A 20,837-nucleotide genomic window follows, 5' to 3' on the forward strand; every position below is an offset into this window, starting at 1 on the left:
ATGGCAGCCAACAGACAGCTGGGCTAAAGATTATGGACTTGAACTTTAAATAAGGATTGTTAGGTTTAAAGAAGTTATGTCTACTAACAAGCAAGAAAATAGGGTGTTGTGTGTAAGTGCTTGGCTTTTCAAAACCAGCCTGTATTCCTTTTTTGTGGACAAGTCTTTGAAGGATCAGAAATGTGGGCACAAAAACATGGCTACAGCCTCAAATATTTACATGCCTTTTGACTATAAGGGAGAAAAATCTCAGTTAAACTCCTGGCCCTTGTAACTTTCATCCTCAGTGTTACATGCTGTATTGAAGGGTATCTTACCTATGTGCAAAGGAGTATTTTGCACTAGGTCTACAAGAGGATATTTCTGCTTGGGAAATGTAATGATTCCCACTGAGCTACCACACACTGAAAAAAACCTTTGCACCAGGTTATTACTGGGATGTGGATCCCCTGGAAGCAGGTCTACCTTGAATTTGTTGTCAAACTGAAGTTATAAAAAAGAAACAGTATTTTCATAAACAGCCTTGTGCTTGTTTCTGATCTTACACTCAGGCAGAATACCACTGGGTGCAGTAGGGACTAAATAAATATTTCACTGATAAACAACAAGCCTAAATTGTTTATGAAGCATAAAACAATTATCTTTGACTCCATCTGATGCTGCTGAGCAAGCTGTTCCTGTTTATTGTGCTATTATTAGATGGGAATGTAGTGCATTGGACAGCATCTTTCCTGAATGGATGACATAACCAAGTCCACATAGCACAGACTTATTCCCCAGCACAATTCAGAACTCTGCAGACAGCCCATCATCCTGCACAGAAGGATTTCTTAAAACCAAATATATGTGAAAGAATTAATAATTTAGAAAAAAGTGCCTAGACTTTCAAAACACTTCTGTGGATGTAGATGTTCTGATCACTACATAAAGACTTGAGGATATAAACTGTCATTATATATACATACGGCCCTGATTTCATTTCTGTATGGAGACAATATTTCTGCAGAGTTCTTTAATACAAAATGCAGCAAAAAAGTCATGCCATGTAGTCTCAGTGATGAGAAATGAGAGGTAAAAAGCCCTTTGTGTTTTGAGTAGAACACTGCTGATATTATTCAAACAGGAAAAACCAACATGGAATCAGAAATTGCTTGGTGGATGACCACGTTTAAATAAAGCCTCAGAAACAATTCTAAAAATGGAACAGAAGGATCTTTAAGGCATCTGTCCAGGAAAGTGAAGAAAAGACATTTTTGGCAGTGAACACTGAGAAAATCATGCAAAGAATAAAATAAATTAAAATGAACAGGAAACACATGCCCTGGTTGCTGCCTTGGCTTTGGTGAACCTTGATCTGTCATCACACCATCTTGCAGAAAGCAAACATGGGTAAACAACCGGATGGTGCTCTAGTGACATTTTATCAGTGTTCTATTCTATATCAATATTTATTGATATTCTCTTGGCATTTCCAGTATACTTACTACACACTCACCCTTTCCCCTCTCATAGATCCATTTGTATTCCTCTTATTTGAGGATCCTACTCTTATGGCTGGCAGACCAGTGGCAGTATTACAGTCCCCCAATCCCTGTGGGTCCATGGAGATGCCCAGAACCATATCTGCTCTGCCATGGTGATGTCCGGGGCTGAGATGTCAGACAATGAAACAGTGATCTTTTATAATATTTTCCTTTCCTCATGGTTTCATATTTATGTTTTGGTTTTTTTCCCATTTTAGAAGCCAATGAAGAGCAAGGCAGGCATATCTGTCATTCCATAATAAATGGAAGGAAGCACAGTATTGACGTACAGATCTAAAACCAGCTTGCTAAAATTTGCAGTTAAAAAGTTGGAAGAATCAAGGAATGAAATAAAGTGCACTGTAAAGTGAAGATGCTAAAAGGTTCCATTTCAGAGGCAAAGGGCATTTAGAAAACGTTAGGAAACTTTTAGAAGTATTTTCTAGCACGTGAAAAGGCAGTGAAATGGTAGAGAGAATGTTAAATAAAACTGAAAGCTAGGGAAATGAAGATGCAAAATGAAACTATGTAAATAAGTGTTTAACATATTGAAGTAATTGCTGAAAAAGTACAACGGTCAGACCACTGGATGCGATTAAAAGAATAAAAATTGAAATTATTTTTAAATGAGAAATCGTACAAAATTAATAACTGTATTTGAGGATAAACATATTTGCCCACCATAATCAGGGTGGGCAGGGTGCCCATTAATGCAGCACATCTGTGGTGTGCCAGAGGTGTCGGGGAACAATACGCGGTAATCGCGGTAATCGTGTTGTGCCTCCCGGTGGGTCCCGGGTTAGAAGCCCAATTGAACAAAATATCCTGAACTCACCTCGCACTGCCCTCGCACCGAGGCGAGAGGGGACGCGGGATGGGTGCGAGGGGCGGGCGGGGTCCGCGCTCCTGCCTCACCTCGGCTCGGGCTCGGTCTTACCTATCACCTACAGTACTGGAAACGATCGCACACCTGCACCGATCCGGCTCCCCGCGCTCGGGGAGCCACCCCACGACCCTCGGAGACAAGACCGCGCATCCCCCGTCCCGCCGAGCCGCCGCCACCCCCCCATCGCCCCCACCCGCCCCCCGGGACCCGCCACGCTTCGCCCCCGCGCCCCCGCCTCCATCCCGCTCACTTCCGCGCCCCCCCAGGAATCCTCCCCCCCGGCTCGGGGGCCAGGTACACTTGACGTCAGGATGGCTGTCGTCGTTTTGACGTGTAAACACTCATTTCCATTCCGGCTCCGGAGGGTCTGTGAGCCTCGAGCAGTCGCGCCGGCAGGCAGGCAGGCAGGCAGGGCTCCGCTCCACGCTATCGCGTAGCAACGCTGCGCCGCATCCCGCCCGCATCCCGCCCGCATCCCGCCCGTCCGCATCCCTCCCGCGTCCCGCGGCCATGGCCGGGCGGCGCTGGGCCGGCCGGTGCGCGGCCCTGGCCGTGCTCCTGGCAGCCTGGTCCCTGCCCCGAGGAGGCAGCGCCGGGCGGCTCTTCCTAAACGAGTGGGCAGCGGAGATCCCGGCCGGCCCCGACGCTGCCAGAGCCATCGCGGACGAGCTGGACTACGACCTGGTGGGGCAGGTACGGCCGGCCGGGGAACTGCCGCCGCGGCGCATCCTGCCGGGTGGTCTGCCACGGGGCTCCTTTCCCATCCCGAGAGACTCCTTCCCTCCCCTCTCCCTCGAACTTGTGCCCGGCTGCCGCCCGCGGGGCTCCGAGGAGTATAAAGCTCCTCGTTCCGCACCGCAGCCTCTCAGGGTCCGGGTCCGCCCCTGGCGCCGGGCCAAGGACGGCTCTTTCAGAGGGGACGGGGCAGGGCGACTCGGCTCTTCCTCAGGAGACTGGGTGGGGACCTCCGGCTCTCCTTGACGGGAGCGAGCAGGGCGCTCCCGTTCTCCTAGGCGGGACTGGGCAGGCTCGGGCGGGAGGTCTGGCTCTCCCTGTCGGGCTCCAGGCAGGGCAGCTGGCACTCCCTGAGGAGGTCGACCGGGCACCCTGCTGTGCCACAGGGGACTGGGCAGGGCACTCGGCTCTCCCCCGGCAGTGCGGGCAGGAGGAGGAGAGCGCGGATGGTCCCGACTGCGGCCCCGCGCCGCCTCCGCCCCGCCAGCTCCATCGCCATCGCGGGGCTTCTCTCCAGCCATTCCTCGGGCGCTTTTTTGGGATGTCGTGACGTCAGCGTTGTCAGGGATGAGTAACCGCCGTGAGGGAGCAGCTTCGTCTCACCTCCCGGCGAGGGTCCTGTGCCAGGCACGGCGTCCCCCAGCGCTGGGACCCTGCTGCCTCCGGCCCGGCCCCGTCGTCGGGGTCGCGGTCAGCTCCCCTCCGTGCCCCCGGTGCTGTCCTCTGTCCGCCTGCCCAGCCCCGCGTTAGGGCACGGCCGTGTTCTCCTCACTCCCAAACCCATAGGTGTGATCCAGCCTCTGTGGGCTCTGTCTTTCTGACTTTGTAGCCGGTACATTTGCCCCCACAGCTATCAAAGAACCCACCCTTAGGGGAGTGGGCTGCTCAAAGTCAGTGGTGTGCACTGGCTTGCCTGGTGGCTGGCTACTGAGCAAGTGAAAATGCCGCTACAGTGGCAGCCTGTACAAACTAGTCTCACTGTGAGGTGTCTGAAGCCATGCAAAGCTTTTCACACCTGTCCAGCTGACATCCAGGAGAGGCAGCTAAAACTAGCGTGCAACCTGTCTACCAAAATGTGGCCGTGCCAAGGTGTGTCCATGAGCGTAGTGGTCACTAGCAGCACACAGGCTGAGAGAAGCACTTGTTACTTGGAGAGTTCCTTGTTTGGATTAAAATATCTAAGGACTAGTTCCTTGTTCTTTTGTCTTTTAGGCAGAGTGAATTCTTTCAGGTTTTGATTGTTGGTACTTGCTCACAGTGGGGAAATACCTCCTGTAAATTAAAGCACACCTGTGTCTTACAGATTGGATCACTGAAAAACCACTACTTATTCAGACATAAAAGTCACCCAAGACGATCCCGAAGAAGTGCTGTTCATATCACTAAGAGACTTTCTGATGATGAGCGGGTAAGTGTTAAATTTATTCTTTTAAAATTTTTTTTATTCTGTCTCCTTACTGCTAGCTTTGTAAAGAGGTCACAGGCAGGCCTTCCTTATTTTGCAAGTCTAATATATTCAACCATCCATACTCGTGCTGATTAATACTTAACTATTCTGTCATTCACATCAGAATCTGACCTTCCCTTAGCACATATTTTACAGGAGCTTTCCAAATTAAGATTTAACATGTGCAGCACCAGAATTTCAGATGTTGATGTGCCACTGATGAAAATGTGAACAGGGAACCAAGGGGCTGGATTCAAAGTAAAAATCCATAGATGCACTAAGTTTAATTAGGCCACGTCTGTGCAATTACCATGTGAATTAGGTTTGATTTAAAGTGACTGAATATTAAGTAAAAAAAAAAAAAAAAGAAGTAGGGAAAAAGGGCTGAGGTCCTGCTGGATTGTCTTCTAAGACAAGCTAAAATCCCTTCTCAAAGGATCCATCACACATTCCAGACTTGCAGTCTTTTGTTACAGTGATATGCTGCTGCAATCAGAGAACAGGCAAACTGGAGAGCTAGGGGTCTAAAGTACAATCTACTGGTGAAGCAGACTCCTTGTTTGTCTGGCTTTATTTCAGAGAGAAGCATTTCTGTTTGTAAGCATAATGAAAAACTGGGGTGCATGACAAATTGAAAGAGCAAACCAGAAAGCTGTCATCCTCTCTTACAAACTATTTTCTGAGAAATGTCACAACAAAAACATTTGATTTTAAGATCAGCATTGTTGCATCAATCATTGTGACAATATGAGCTGTCCAAACCATGAAGTAACCTAGTTGTCAAAATCAGCAAATTATCATATAAGGACAAATCACTTCAGAATGAGTAATCTTCTGTCTGGAGGTTTTGGATGCAAATGTCAGCTAGCAGGAAATATTCTGTGTGGCAAAACAGGGTATTTGTTTTGCCTGTTTTGTTTCAAAACTGTACACTGTCATCTATTTCCTTGTGAACAGGAACTGGTTTTAAAAAGTTAAAGCTGAAGTAATCCTAATTTGAGGATGCTCAAACCTGCAGATTCAGTCTAAACCAGTTCCAATTTTTGTCTCCGTGTATGACCAGATGTCCCATGTTATTGTAATATGATGTTCAGGAACAGAGTTTTGGGTGCAGTCTCTCTCTTTTTTGGGCTTACTGCATCAAATGAACCTCTTACATTGGGAAGAATGAGATTGTTCATACATCACATTCTAAAATTGTAGCAGGATGGAAGTGTATTATATTGCTACCAGACATTATTGCATCCTTGCGTTCTTAGATTCAAAGTGCTGCAGGTGATTTGCTAAATTTACTCCAATTTCCATTTTATTTACATCCAGTATGCAAACTAACTCTGTGAATAAATGAGATGTAATTATGCATTATGTAAGTGTATAAACACAAAGCAATCATGTAGCACTGTGCAGTTACACTGGGACCTTTGCTCTAAAGAGCTGCTTTTGTACAGCAGCAGCCTTCTTAAAAAGATTTAGATTCAACCTTTTAAAAGGGAGAGAAAAGGGAATCCTGTTTTTGTTTGTATAACACCTTCACGAATTTTATGGTATGTTAAGTGTGAAAGCTGTGGTAAAACTTGGCTCTAATCTGAATATTTATCTGCTTCCTATAGTGTTTGTTGTAAAACAGAGAAAGGCTGTGAACACATTGAAGGGATAAAATTATCTGGTTTCCTAACTTCTTCTAGTATTTGCAATAGTTTCTGAATCTACTTTCTTGCAAGTAGACTTGAATCGAGATTTTTTTTTACTGATTCATGTATCAGCGATTGGAGATTTGGCTTGGGGCCTTCAGCTTTTGCTGGAGATAGGGTGGTTGGAACCTCATCCAGCTGCTGAGTAGCAAAGTTTGGCTTGTTTGCCTGACATATGTGCTTGGGAGCTTCAACTTGTTTCCCTTCAGTGCACTTGCTCACCATGAAAAAAGAATAACAAGCATGGAAGTTGTCTGTTGCTAATTACTGTTAGATGGTGAAGAGGTCAAGCTTTACTGTGGGCAGGAAAGAAAGATAGAGGTATTTGCTCCAACATGTGCACAAGAATGTATGGTCTGAGATATCAATAGGGCAGTTAAAAATACCTATGCTTGCATGGTCATCTTCTATGACCAAGTTTGTAGGGAGGTTAGGACTAAATATATAGCAAAGAAAATAGTACGCATGACTAATGCAGCTACCATTTTAAAGGATTTATGTTCTTGTAGTGCATTTTCATTAGGCTTTCATTAGAAAATTGCATTTTAATCCAATCACACTTTTAAATCATAACTTCTGAGTCATTATTATTTCATATATGGTGATAGATGTCAGGATCATAAAGCCATTCAGTCAAGGTAGATAAAAGGAAAAGAATGTATTCAGAGCTTGAAAGTAAAAGATTAGATCCAAGGCACCTCCATGTGAGGCTTGTCACAGTATCTTGGAAATCTTACTGAACCTGAGTTTGTGTTGCCTGCTTGGAATTTGAATGAAAAGGACGAACAGTATCTGCGTCAGAGTGACCAACTGTCTTGGTTTAGATAGACAGGTATCTGCCAGGGAGGGTTGGAGTCTCCCTTAAAATGTAAGCCCCTCCCCCCCTTTTTCAAATTATCATAAATTTGCAATTAAAAGGCTGTCAGGCAAAGATTTTGGGAATAGGTATAGCAGTTCTTTACTAGGGATATAAAAATACAGATGTTGTAGTACAGAAGAATAAGCAAGCAAATAAACAAGAAATCCTAGAAAACCCTGACAGAGTCAGAAATACAACCTGACACCCTGTTGGTCAGGGTGTTGGAAGCAGTTCACAGTAAGCCCTCCTGGAGTGGCAGATGTGGTTCTGTTGGAGTAGAGATGGTCCCGTTGAAGAAAAAGGGTCCAGTAATGGTGAGATGTGTCCGGTCTTCCTCCAGGGATCCGGTGGAAAAACTGGATACCTAGTGGGACTATGGCTGCTTTTTATGTAGGTTAAGATGGTTTGGCTCCTCCTCCCTGTGTGGAGCAACTTACAATAGTGCACTGTAATGTGTGATGTCATTGATGAGCTCTTAAATGGTCCATTAGCAGAAGACATTCCCATGGAAGTAGTGAAACAATGAAGAGAGATAAGTAGCACTCCACCATCTGATAAGCGACACTGACCCATTTGGGCAAAGATAAGCAATTCTGCTCTACCCAGATGGCATAGAATAATATGCTCTTTACAAAACCCATGACACCAACAAGGACCAACTATGAATAATGTTTTGTTCCCTTTCCAAAAGGAGCACAGAGCCCAGAGAGGGACATCATCGTCAGGATTTCATTTGAACTGGGTTCAGAAATACATTCAAGGGTGATACAGATTTAAAATACAACCTAGTGCCTTGGAGACTTCTGTGTCTCTGCATAAAGGCTGTGCAACTCGTTTGGTGCTTTATCAAAGCATGCTGGAGCATTTTGGCTTTCAGTTGCCTTAAGTGGAATTATTCTTGTGATGAAGTTAGTCTAATTTTCATAGCTTGCTAATTAACCACTCTTAAAAACACCACTAGGAAAGAGACTTGGAGATCCAGCTGGTCTGTGAGTAACAGCATCATTATGATTGCTAGACAAAAGCCAGAGATAGTATTTCTTTCTCATTCCCAATAGAGAGTGAATAAAAGATAAGTAGGAAAAAGAAGCAGGCCATGGTTTTCCTTGTTTCAGTAAGCACCATTACTTAGATGACCTTCTAGCCATACTACGTGGTTTTATTTGATGTAAAAACATGCCTTGTAAAAAGGCTTTTGATGTAAAAACGAACTTTTTACTTTGATCTAAAAACTCACAGGAGTTCTTTGTTAACTTGTACTTTATTATTTTCTGTTAATTGATTTAGAGTATTGTGATTTCACCAAGTTGTCTTCCCTAAATCTCACTGTACTACAGTTTAAATAATCCTCTTCTTTGTACCAAATGTTGCTCATTTTGCTTTAGGCACTGAAACTTCTGTGTGTGACAAAAGCCTTTATAACCTAGTTTAAGCAAGTCCCAAATTAAAGAGGTTCACTTGTCACATTTTTATGAACAATTATAGGTGTCTTGGGCAGAGCAGCAGTATGAAAAAAAGCGAACTAAGCGTGCCTCCGTGAGAAACTCAGCAGAAAGTCTTTTCAACGACCCTATGTGGAATCAGCAGTGGTACCTGGTAAGAATTTGTTGCCTTGTGGAGCTGGGGAAGGTGGTTGTGTCATCAGCTGTGTTATTTTATCAGTATCAAGGTGATTGCACTGAAGGGAATAAATGAAGAGTCCCTTTTGTTAGTGTGTGCTGTAAAAATGAGTGATCTCTGTGCATAGCATTTTCAGATGACCTTCTCTCTGCTGTGGAGTGTCACTTCTGCAAACATTCTAGATGCCTATTCAGCTGCTGTTAAATATTTGGTTGGGGGTGTGCGGGGGGGGGGGGGTGATATCACAAATTGTTAACAGTTAAAAACCACTTTAATGATAATTTAAAAATATTTGCTGTTTTTGTGTAAGAAGTCCATTAGCATATCTGAAGCTGGCCATGTATTTATTTATTAAAATTGGCAGTGCAGAATACATACACCAGTGGAAACAAAAGCATCTGCATGAATGTGACAAGCACCTGCAGCCACATGGACTAGGATTTATATATTAGAGGGTCTCTAAGGTCTCTTATATGCTTGAAACCTCAGGGAAAAAAATTCCTGGGCTCCATAGTTTCTGTTTGTGTGTGTCATTTGAGAAATGCAGTTGATAATTTAGATTTTACATGGTTTGTTCCAAGAGCCTGTGTTTCCACTGTGCATCTAGCTGTACCTTCAGTCTAGGATTCATTGGTTTCACTCAGAATAGGGATGGGATTAAAGGCAGGTATAACAAATCAAAAAGAAAGGTGAAGCACAAATGGGGCTTGAGTAGCTGGAGCTACTTTTCCTCAATTCATCTTAGAGAAATCATACCAAATTCTAGGCTGCTTTCCTTCATTTGAGCTAGGGAAGATAAGTTATAAACCACATAGCATAAAATATTTCTATGAAGATTCCTGCAGATTTCTTTTGAACAGAAAAAAATTGTTATCTCTAAGAATTTAGCTTTTCTTTGAAGCAGAATGTGGGTTTGCTTCCTTGTGTGTATCTAAAAGCAGGACATTTCCAAGATGTCTATACTAGACAAATACACAAGCACATGGAGGATTCATAAAAGCAGCCAGGGGAAAAAAAACCTGGCAATGTTCTGCTCTCCAGGAGATCTAGTTCTTTTCCCCTTCTATTTATGGTTTTCACTACTTTTCCCTCTAGTTTTCACACATAAGAAACAAAAACATGCTGCTTACCCTTGTTCACAATGCACATCAAATTTTTCTGATTAAATGCATAAATGTGTTAGATATTTTCTTCCAAAATATGTTTTTTGCCTTGTAGTGAATAGTTGACTATTGCCTCATTTTTGTGATTTGATGGCAACAATTTCAGCTCTATCCAGTGTGCCTTCAGACATCACCAAGAAAAAATATTATTTGATGGATTCAAGAGAACAAAGCTTGAAATCTCAAATAATTTCCTGAATGGAAGCAGCCAGATACAGATAGCAAAAAATGAAAGAAATTTCATCCCCACAACAAATTTCTTTTCTTAAGCCTTGTATTTTATACAGTATATCTTTGGAAACAAAGACATAAGCAAACCTGCCATCAGCTAACATAATTATGCACAGAGAAACAGGAAGAAAGTGCTTCTTTTTACATCTATGCTTTTATGGGGGCTGTAAGCATATTTTCTAAATTAGATGTATGTACTGCTCATTTAGTATTAGAGGGGGAAAATGACCCATTTAGGAGATACTCTTCAAAAAACTTGCTGTGGAAGAGATGGCTTTACATGATTCATACTTCCAGCTGATTTACCACAGGAACAGCAATGATAGTAAAGAGAAAATTGTGATTCAACATAGTTGTTCCCAACCAAACGACTACCTTAATTGTCTACCCATTAATTATTTTGCTCTGGCTAACTTTAATGTCCAAGGAGAAGATACACTTGGAGGAAATCCAGTTCACTGCACTGCGGGCACTGTCTTGGCTCCTCATCAAATGGCAAGAACAAACATTAGCAGGTCTGATGATTAACCCAGTGTTCCAAGATCCATCGGTGCATTCCCACCACTCCTTTCAGTTTTTGCTGCCTACATACCAAATATACAAGATGTTTTTTGTTCAGATGTGGTCTTCCAGAATATTCAAGCAGTGGGGTAAATCTTTCAGTGCCACAAGTATTTAATGAAACTAATTTTCGTTTGGTATTTGCAAAATTTGAGCAAAACACATGACTTCAGGTGGAAATTGTTTACACCATCTTTAAAATATGACTTTGGACCTGTTTGGTATAAATGGATGAAATATTGATATATTTTAATCCCTTTTGTCCCACAGCAAGATACAAGAATTACTCCATCCCTGCCCAAACTGGATCTCCATGTTATTCCTGTGTGGCAGAAAGGATTTACAGGCAAGGGAGTTGTCATCACTGTCCTAGACGATGGACTGGAGTGGAATCACACTGACATCTATGCTAACTATGTAAGTTTGAGCACTAGAATTCTATGGAATAGATTAACCAATTGTAAATTTGATAAAGAGGCACTCCTCCCCAGCTCATTGTCTGTTCTGTAAGTCAGCTCCTGCAGTACAGAGACTGAAATATTTGCCTTAGGCATGATTTGGAGCCTGGTCTATGTCACAGGAAGCTGAATGTCATTTAGCAATGGTAGCGGGGTGGATATTTTGTTGTTTTGTTTTTCCTTCAGTAGATTTAGTTCCCAGACACATTTGTATGTAGTGGTTTAATGCTAAATTATTAAAGCTCTGTGAAAAGGTTATGGAATTGTTAATAGCCATCAAATTCAGCAAGCTTGATTGCTGCCAATATGAGGCACATCAAGTAAATAAATGCAGACTCCAGGACCCATTTTGTAAGCAATTTAGAAATGCCTTTTCTAGTTGTCTGAATTGATTCTGCTTTTCTTTTTTTACATATAGGACCCAAAGGCAAGTTATGATTTCAACGACAATGATCATGATCCCTTTCCTAGATATGACCCAACAAATGAAAACAAGTGAGTAGCTTCACAGTTGTCTGAAGAGAACAAAACATTACAGTGTTTGTGTGTTAGAAGATACAAGTGGAGAAATTTCTGTATATGTCTCCTGTGGCAATTATTTTATAAGAGGAAGAATTTGTATAACAGAATCACTAGATGGTTGAGCTTGGAAGGGACTTCTGAAGGTCATCTGCTCCAGCAGGAAGCTCTAGAGCCAGCTGTCCAGGATGATCAGAATGGCTTTTGAACGCTTCCAAGGAGGCAGAGGCCACAACTTCCCTGGGCTACCTGTGGCTGTGCTCAGTTGCCCTCAATGTAAAGAATCACTACTTGGTGTTCAGAAGGAACCTTCTGCATTCAGTTTGCAGGAACATTCTCACATAACACTGGTATAAGCACTGGGATAAAATTCCCAGATTAAGAACTTCATAATTGTAATCTCCCTATGATGCCTGAATTTCTTCATGTCTTTGCATGTGTAAGGTGCTGATGTGTTTCTGCAAGATGAAGGGAATAATCTATTCATGTGTCTCTTTGTGTTTCTGAAATGATACTTCCCAAAGTATGTTTTTACTTCAATTGTCTTCTCTGCACTGGGAAGTAAAAAAATAAAAAAAGGTCTCTTGATGGGTCTGTCAGACCCGGGCACACCCATTGTAGTCCAGTTATGGATTTTGCCCTTAAGAAAGAGAACAGGAGGGACCTCCTTAGAAGCTGGTACACAAAACAGTCAATTTCTTAAACAAATTAGGATGCCACTACTCAGTACAGATAGGAAGAAACTGATGCATTACTTCCCTGTTTCCTATCACACAATACAGTAGTATTCACAACATAAATCATTGTATGAGGGAAAAAAAGATCAGTCTAAGGATAAAAATCCCATAAATATGACATTTGAAATATGGCATTTCTACTTTGTTACAGTGTTATTTTAAAGAAGTAAGCCATTATCCTCCTGTTATGATGTCATTATCTCTTAAATCTAACTGTATTGCCTCTAGTCTTTATTAATAAATAAATGGAATCCAGCCCAGAAGCATTGAAGCATGTGAATAACAATCTGTAGCATTACATAATGCAACCTCTTACCTTGAGACTTTTATTGCATTGAGGAATTAGAATCACCCATGGAAAAAAAAAAGAATTGCATAGAAAGGAGTTTGTTACAAGAAAAATTAGCAATGGGGATACCTTAAAGACTCACTTTCTGAAATCCTAAATAAATGCAGTAATTTAGAAAAAAGTCTCTAAACGTGTGATTAAAAAATACTTGGATCATATTTCTGTCTGAAGATAGCTTCTTAGCCCCGTAATTTTATGCCACTTTTTCACTCTACTAAAATACTGGTATCTCCAGTGAGATTGAGGAAAGCACTTATCATCTCATGAGAATGTTCCTTTGAGCTTTAAGTAGGTAAAATTATATTTAATGAAGCTTAGGAGAAATAAGTATTTTTGTATCATGTAGATACAGCTCAAAAGATCTTCAATAACTGCATTGCATTCAGTGAAAGGAAAAATTTGAACAAATCAAGGTCCTTGATGAGTCTTTCTGTACAGTGCAACGAAGCTGTAATCATGTGTTCTTTATTTTGCTGTATTTATTTAGGCATGGGACACGGTGTGCAGGAGAAATTGCCATGCAAGCCAACAACAGAAAATGTGGAGTTGGAGTAGCCTACAACTCCAGGGTTGGAGGTAAGGAAACAAAAATAATTAGATGTTTACTATGAATGGAAACAAGACAGATACTGAGTGTTGCCAGATACCATTAATCTGAAATATGACTGATTGGTCTTTCTCGGAAAACATTTATCTTGCAGTATTATGAGCTTCAAAATCCTGTCTAGCAACAGTGCTAAACGACACCTGTAATCACAGGATTTCTTTAATAAAGTCTGGAATTTGATTATGAATAGATAAGTAAAATATATAACAACAGCAGCAACAGCCTAGGCAGGGATGATGGTGATTATGATAATAGTAATGAAACTAGTAATCATAATGTTAATAATATTAACAACAATTAATAATGTTCACAACAACAACAACAATAATAGCAACAACTTATAATTTACCTAGAGTTAAGACAGAATCTTTTAAGGAATTAAGGACTTTTACTAATTACTTATTAGTGGTTATCCAGGGGAGGAGAGGGATTGAGTAGAGTGAAAGTAGGAGTACACAAAATTACACCCATCCATATTTGCAGCATATTGTTTCCATTTACGTGGTCACATCCAAAAGGTCAGGTCAGCAAAGTTATGCAAGCTGCTGTCTTTTTTGTTTCAACACCTTCCTTCTCTACGGCCACCATAAGTTAAATTTGAAAACAAAGTGGAGCCTTTTTTGCCCATTAATCAGTATTGTTTTGTTTCTTCATCAGTGACTCAATCTGTTAGTTGTTTATGAAAAAGTCATCATGCAAGTATCAGTTGCAAATGGTTATTTAGCTCAGAGGAAGTTATTTGTACAATCCTACTTTTTCCATTATTCCCTCTTTTTCCTTTTAAACGACGGGATGATGAGTGGCAATTGACACCCATAACTGTCGTCCCCAATATTTCAGTGTGGTGTTTTGTGGGCTCTTGCGGCAGAAATCAAAAATGGGACATCACTCCATGATCAATATGATCAAAGTGAGCCGTTTATTGCCAAACTATAGCTTCTTTTATACAGTTTTTAGCCTTAATCACACGTTTTATGCTACCTTACAATTGGTTGCTCCTTAAAAGCACGCGTTAGTTCTTCAGGTCCAATTGATGGAATGTTCTCGCATACACAGCAGATTACACAGTTCTTTTTTCTGGTTTTCATCCAGTTTCTCACGTCCTGGAGTTGTAAGCCATCTTTTGTTTTACTTTGTACATGACTTCTAAATCTTGTTCTGCTTCATACATGCCTTCTCGATCTTTTGTTCTTCCTTGTACGTGACTTTTGGTGCCACTGAAATGGTTGCAAATTTAATCTTTTGAATAAACTGGATTGCTCACATGCCCCCATTTCTGGAGGAACTCATCCTCCATAGGCTCTCAGTTACTCCACTGAGCTGTCATGGATGTCAGCTTTGCAGTTTGCCTTGCCATAATGCCTTATGCTGTCATGATCTGTTTAAATAAAATATCTCACTCGTATTATGAAGATGTCAGGTTTTCAAAGGAAGGCAAAATGGATGAAGCTGAAAAGATGTCTGAACTCTCACTGTGGCCGTATTTTAAGGCTCTTGCATCTACAGAGGAGGTTCTTCCACAGCTATTTGCATATGATCTGTGCTCATTTGCAAATGCTAACTACAGATCTGTGTGGGATGATTTATCTAGAAAAGGGAAATAACAGCAGGAAAAGCAGTCCAGCAATCCAGATTACCCAGCAAGCAGCATATACTTCAGTGAGGGAGGAGGAAGAATGGAAAAATGTGATGGTTTAGCAAAGTGTGATGAAAACCATCACAAAAAATTGAAAGAAATTGTAAGCTGTTAGATGTGACCAGACTGATTAAGACAGGTGTGGAAGAAAAATATGTTCAAAGACCAGTGGAAGATAAAGGAAGTCTTCAAATGATTCAGATAAATTTGGAGTAACAAAACACTGGATGATTTTTTTGATGATCCAAGTTCTACGGGATTAAATTCTGCAGAGTCTGTTTCTTCTTTTTTTTTTTTTTTCTTTAAATCCATAAAATGACACATTGCACACTTTTACTTGACATTAGTTCAGGATGACTTCCTTAAGTGGCTGTTTGCTTGTAGCAGTTGCCATGCTGGACAAATCCAGTAGTCCAGCCACAATGGACAATGAAACCTTGCCAATGTGGGATACCTCGTTCTCCAAGCTTCAGCATCATAGGTTGGTTTAACTTTGCCTTGAGGGGTAAACCAAAACATTCCATTAAGTTTCTTTGTTGTTTGTTTTTTGTGAAAGTACTGAGTTTAGCAATCCTGAATTTTCTCTCCAGTCCCATCAATGCCTGGACCTGTTCTGAAAAGTTGACTAGCCTCCCCAGTACTTTGGGGTTGTGAGTACCATGGGCTTCTCTGTGCACTGCGTGAAGAAAAAATACTCTTAATGCCAGTTTTCAAAATGACACCTTTCAGTGCCCTTTAACAATCACCTCTTGGTCTGTGTGGAGCTGAGAAATGTGTATCGATCACCTCTGGTATAATGCAGGGTATGTGTGTTTTCATGCATACCTGACCGTACCACTGTGGTAGGATATTTCCATGGTGCTGCCATGGAAATTAAATTATTAAGAAGCTCCATTTTACAAAGGACTGGGCTGAGAGTTCGTGCACAGTGACAAGTTGCTAAAAATTGCTTTCTGCCAGGCAAATATGTGCGTCTGAAATTACCTTGGGCTTTGTCTGCTTTTGATTTTGTGGGATTGATGGTGGTGGCAAGAATAAAAAAGAGTTTAAGCAAGAGGACATAATTGGAATCTGCTTAGGGGAATATCACTGCAGTCATGAAATCCCTGAGCTGACTTGAACCATCAGGGTTTCTGATGATCAGGAAGGCAAGGCAGTGACTTTTTCCTTGACCTGTTTTCATCAGTGTGGAGACATTGTTCTTGGGATGTTGGGACGTTTTTGGTTTGGTTTTTTTTTTTTTTTTTTTTGGGGGGGTGGCGGGTGTGTGGGTTTTTTTCTTTTTTTTTGGTTGGTTGGTTTTCATTTTGTTTTTGGTTTGTTTTGGTTTTTTCCTTATTACATCATTTATTTGCAGACGTCTTTGTTTTTTCTGTGGGAAGTATCTTCGCGCTACTCCTCACATTCCCATTATCTCATTATGCGTTGCAAGCTCTCACCTGGGGCTTGCAGTCACTTTCACACAGGCAGATATTTGCTGGCATGAGAGAATCTGGCAATTCTGAGCCAACAGAAAAAAGAGTAATCAAGCCATTCTTAGTTTAAGATGATAGTGGGTAAGTGGTGTTTTTAGTACCTGAGGCACAGGTGCTTTTCCCAGTGAGTGATAGTGGAGCAGCTGTGGTAGAGCGGATTAACTCCTTTGTCTGATTTTAGCACTAATGAATATGAAATAATAAAGCTCAGCTTTATCTCGGAGGTATTAGGCGTATTAAGAGGTCAACCATTTGGGGAAAGAACTATGCTTGCAGTCTTTTTTTCCCTGCTTGATAGCATGAAAAAAAGAATAGGAAACTGAGCTGCAAGGGTAAGGTTGGAGGTTGGTTGGTTGGTTGGTTGGGTTGGTTTTTTTTTTTTTTTTTTTTTTTTTTTTTTTTTTTTTTTTTTAATGAAATGACAGCATTTTGCCTGGTGTTCTTTGGCAAAATCCCTGTTTTGTGGAAAATACTAGAAAATGAGTAGTCATAATTCACCAACTGCCAGCAACTGTGCAGCTGCTGTAGTACTAACCTGCCAAATTCAAGGGAACCCAGACATTTTTATTGCTTGTAAACACAGGCTAAATCCTGACTGCCGTGGCACTTATATTGCTGCTGTTGCTGTAAGAGCCATGCCACAGTGGGAATTTTGCCAGATTTCTGCTTTTTCTGCTGTCTTCCATCATTGGACAGCGGTAGCAGCCCCACTGCAGAGCTGTGCCTTTGCAGAGCAAAGGATTCAGTGCAGATGAACCACTACCTGCACCTGAATTTTAAGTACCACTGAGTCCAGGCTTGCTCTGAAGGAGATGAGATCATGCAGCTCCTAATAAATTGTTAATGACTAGACATCTCTGGATTTCTCACAAGTAGAAAAACAGTGAGATTTTTTTCTGTGGTGGAGGTTGAAGAGCTGGTGAAATTGCAGCGTCACAGAGACAGCAAAACCTTTAATGACTGTGAGGGCCAAGTGCTTTGGTCAGAACATTCCGAACTATGTCTTTGAGCTAAAGCTCTTAGAACTCTTAAAGATAAAAGCAATGTTGGTAAAACTTCTTTTATTTCAGTGGCATTTTAACAGTTTGAGAAGTCTTTGTTGCAGATGTAAGAGAAGAAGGAGGAAGAAAGAGGATGCAATAAGAAAAAACAGGAACAGTAAGCAAGACATCATCTTCTTGGGTCTCTGTAGAAGGAGAGAAAGAAATAAATAGGAGGCTAACTAGATTTTAAGTTGTTTGTTTTTACATTTGTAGAGAAACACTGAACTTTGCAAATTAAGTCTAACTGTACTGTACACTGACAGGAGCTGTCATGAATATTGCTTACATGAACAGCAGTTGGCTGTGGTGCAGTACTTATGGCTTAATTTTACTGCAAACACTAAAACCAGCTAACAAAGACAAGGAGTAATCTGGCCTGCTTCCTTTTTTTTTTTTTTTTCCTGTGTAGGTATACGAATGCTAGATGGAATAGTCACTGATGCTATTGAGGCCAGTTCAATCGGTTTCAATCCAGAACATGTGGATATTTACAGTGCAAGCTGGGGCCCTAACGACGATGGTAAAACTGTGGAGGGACCTGGGAGACTGGCACAGAAGGCTTTTGAGTATGGGATAAATCAGGTATGATACCAGGTTTCTCTTTTACTTCAGAGAAAAAGAAAGCAAAAATTTGGCTGAGAATTTTAAAATGGTAATACCAGTGAAAAAGTGAAAAATGTTTGTGCTATCTTTTCTCAAATATATTTGAATGGACATGATATATTTTATTAGTACATGTGAGGGAAATTTCAATCTAGAAAGGACTTTTGAGGTAATACCATTAGAGCTCTCTAAACTGGTTTTTAGCTACTAATCTCCATAGATAAGCTTTTTCTTCACATCCTTAATTTTGCTGCCTTTGTCTGACCCTATACCCACCCTTCTCTGTTGCTTGTTTTACACTGAACAGTAATTGGCTTTCTGCACTGAAAGCCCATGAAATTTAATATAAAATTCCTGCTTCATGAACATTTTGCTGTGTGAAATGGTGATGCATTTCAGCACCCTGTGGATGAGCTTGTATTGTGCTAATTGCATTAATTTATAAATTGGTGCATGTCATGATCCAATTAAAATGCAAATAGTACAAATGCATGATGAAGAGTACTGGGAGCAATATTTTTATGGGTTTCTTTTTTTTTATGTTACACTCTTTGGATCTGTTTCGATGATAAATAGGGTGCAAACTGAGAGCTGCCATGAATTGATTAGTAAACTACTCTAGCTCTTGCCAATGTGGTGAAAAGATATTGAAAGATGGACAGGTACTAAGAAAGAGAGGAAGACTGAATCATAGAGGGGAGAAGAGAGAAATAGCTTGAAGGACAAGCAAACAGAAAATTTTGGATCAAGAGCAGTGAACGTCAGTAGGCAGAAGGAGAAAAGGAGAGAACAATTCAAATGCTAACAGCTGACAAAGATACTGTGAGGGAGTACTGGAAGACTGAGATGAGAGTGCTCTCAACAGGTTATATGCCCATAGCTAGGTGGCAAGAGTAGAGGGAGAGTTAAAGGTGGGAATAAGGCAACAAATATTCATTGGTCTTACTCTGAAAAAGCAGATTCTTTGGTGGAGAATGTATGTTTTTTACAGTTTGTTTTGTTTCTAATGGGGGACAAATGTACCTATTTGTCTCTCAGGATTCAAGGATTCCTTTTGCAAAGGTCTGTCTGGTCTCCATTCTGCCTAAAATCTGCCAGTGTTGGGATTGACAACAGCTCTAATCATTGGATTCTTCACTCCTGCTCCGGTGGAGCACCTGAGCAGAGGCTTAATCTGAAGAACCAAGGAAGTGTTACCACCACTATAAGTGAAATCAGAGCAGGTGTTGGGATACACCAGTGATTTCCGGAATGCAGCCTTAGTTTCCAGAGACACTATATAATTTTCTGCAGTTGATGTGGCTTGTCTTTCCAAATTTAAAACTTGTATTACAGAGTGCATCTTATTTCTCTTTGCTTTTAATGTTTTAAGTGCTGCAAATATCTTAGCATTTGCATAAATGACTTCGTATCTCACCTGAGTGGAATGATAAAAAAAATAATTTGTATTACAACTTCTGTGGAATATTAAAATGTGCATATATTAATAATGAACATATATGTGCATATATATTAATAATGAACAATACATGAAATTTTACTTGTCACATAAAACATATTTTTTTCCTATAATGAACTAGTAGAGCTTAAGATTGGATAGTGATGCATGTTTCCTCTGTGATAGCTGTGGTGTTTTATATGGTTATGCCTGGAGGCTGGTGATGCTGACCCGTGGATCTGTGAGAGAAGGAAGGGTATTCAGTGTGCCCATCATTCGTACTCTAACCCATACCTTTGTGAGTATAGGAAAGGAAAATTAAATAACCCCTGATAAACTTGCCAAATTTTTTTAAGGCAGTTTTTGAAGAAATGGTGAGGATCAAACAGCAGCATGTGGAAAAATTTACTTATTGAGCACAGACTCCGTTTTTAACTTGAAAACCTGGGGAAAGCTGCTGTATCCTGAACACTAAACCAAGGCCAGTGAGATTCAGAGTTGTGCTGTAGGGTGAGCAGTGGGATATCTCAAACAGCTGGTTTATTCTGTCTCTGTCTTCTACAGTGTTTTTGCAAATTGCTCCTCTTCTATGTTTTCTATATTGGGCTTTTTGAGGGAAGGAGTTGTTAAAGATACATGGTGAGATCTGAAATCTCTTTGATAACCGTTCATTTCCTTTTTGTTGTTTTTTTTTTTTTTTTCCTTCCTCAGGGCCGAAATGGGAAGGGCTCCATTTTCGTGTGGGCTTCAGGGAACGGAGGTCGTCAGGGTGATAACTGTGACTGTGATGGTTACACTGATAGCATCTACACCATCTCCATTAGCAGTGCTTCTCAGCAAGGGCTTTCTCCCTGGTATGCAGAGAAGTGCTCTTCAACTCTGGCAACAGCATACAGCAGTGGGGATTATACTGACCAGAGAATTGTAAGTTGCTTTTACCAGTTTTAGAAGAAATAGAAAGGTATGATATACAGAAATAATAAATGAAACTTCTTAAATGCTTGGCTTTGAGTGCCTGCTTTATGTTATGTGCTATGTGCTTAGTGCTTTTGTCTGGAAACTTCATGGGATTTGCAATCTAAAAAGTGATTGTATTCCTGTGTTGTTCTACCTTAAAGCAATGGTTAAATAAAAACATTTTGTTGATGCAGTTAAATCAACATACTGAATTTGTGGTTTGTGAGCCCTGTTTGTGTATGAAAGTGGTCTCTGCATGTTTTGATAAGGAACTATTCTTCACAAAGGGCAAATGAAGA

General features: G+C 40.9%; 1 protein-coding gene across 1 annotated transcript in view; it reads left to right on the forward strand.

Annotated features, from left to right (window-relative positions):
• The first annotated feature begins 2,919 nt into the window (after positions 1-2,919).
• The window catches only part of PCSK1 (proprotein convertase subtilisin/kexin type 1), a 29,769-nt gene continuing 11,851 nt past the window's right edge, over positions 2,920-20,837 (forward strand). Inside the window, exons 1-8 of the mRNA XM_066181901.1 lie at positions 2,920-3,102; positions 4,448-4,552; positions 8,627-8,737; positions 10,987-11,133; positions 11,593-11,669; positions 13,267-13,355; positions 17,950-18,122; positions 20,293-20,505. Of these exons, the coding sequence (XP_066037998.1) occupies positions 2,920-3,102; positions 4,448-4,552; positions 8,627-8,737; positions 10,987-11,133; positions 11,593-11,669; positions 13,267-13,355; positions 17,950-18,122; positions 20,293-20,505 (1,098 nt within the window). The remainder of the gene's footprint in view (positions 3,103-4,447; positions 4,553-8,626; positions 8,738-10,986; positions 11,134-11,592; positions 11,670-13,266; positions 13,356-17,949; positions 18,123-20,292; positions 20,506-20,837) is intronic.

The sequence above is a fragment of the Chamaea fasciata genome, unplaced genomic scaffold, assembly GCF_029207755.1.
Source record: "Chamaea fasciata isolate MVZ Bird 193981 ecotype frontalis unplaced genomic scaffold, bChaFas1.0.hap1 SCAF_4, whole genome shotgun sequence".
In the NCBI taxonomy this organism is placed as follows: Eukaryota; Metazoa; Chordata; class Aves; order Passeriformes; family Sylviidae; genus Chamaea; species Chamaea fasciata.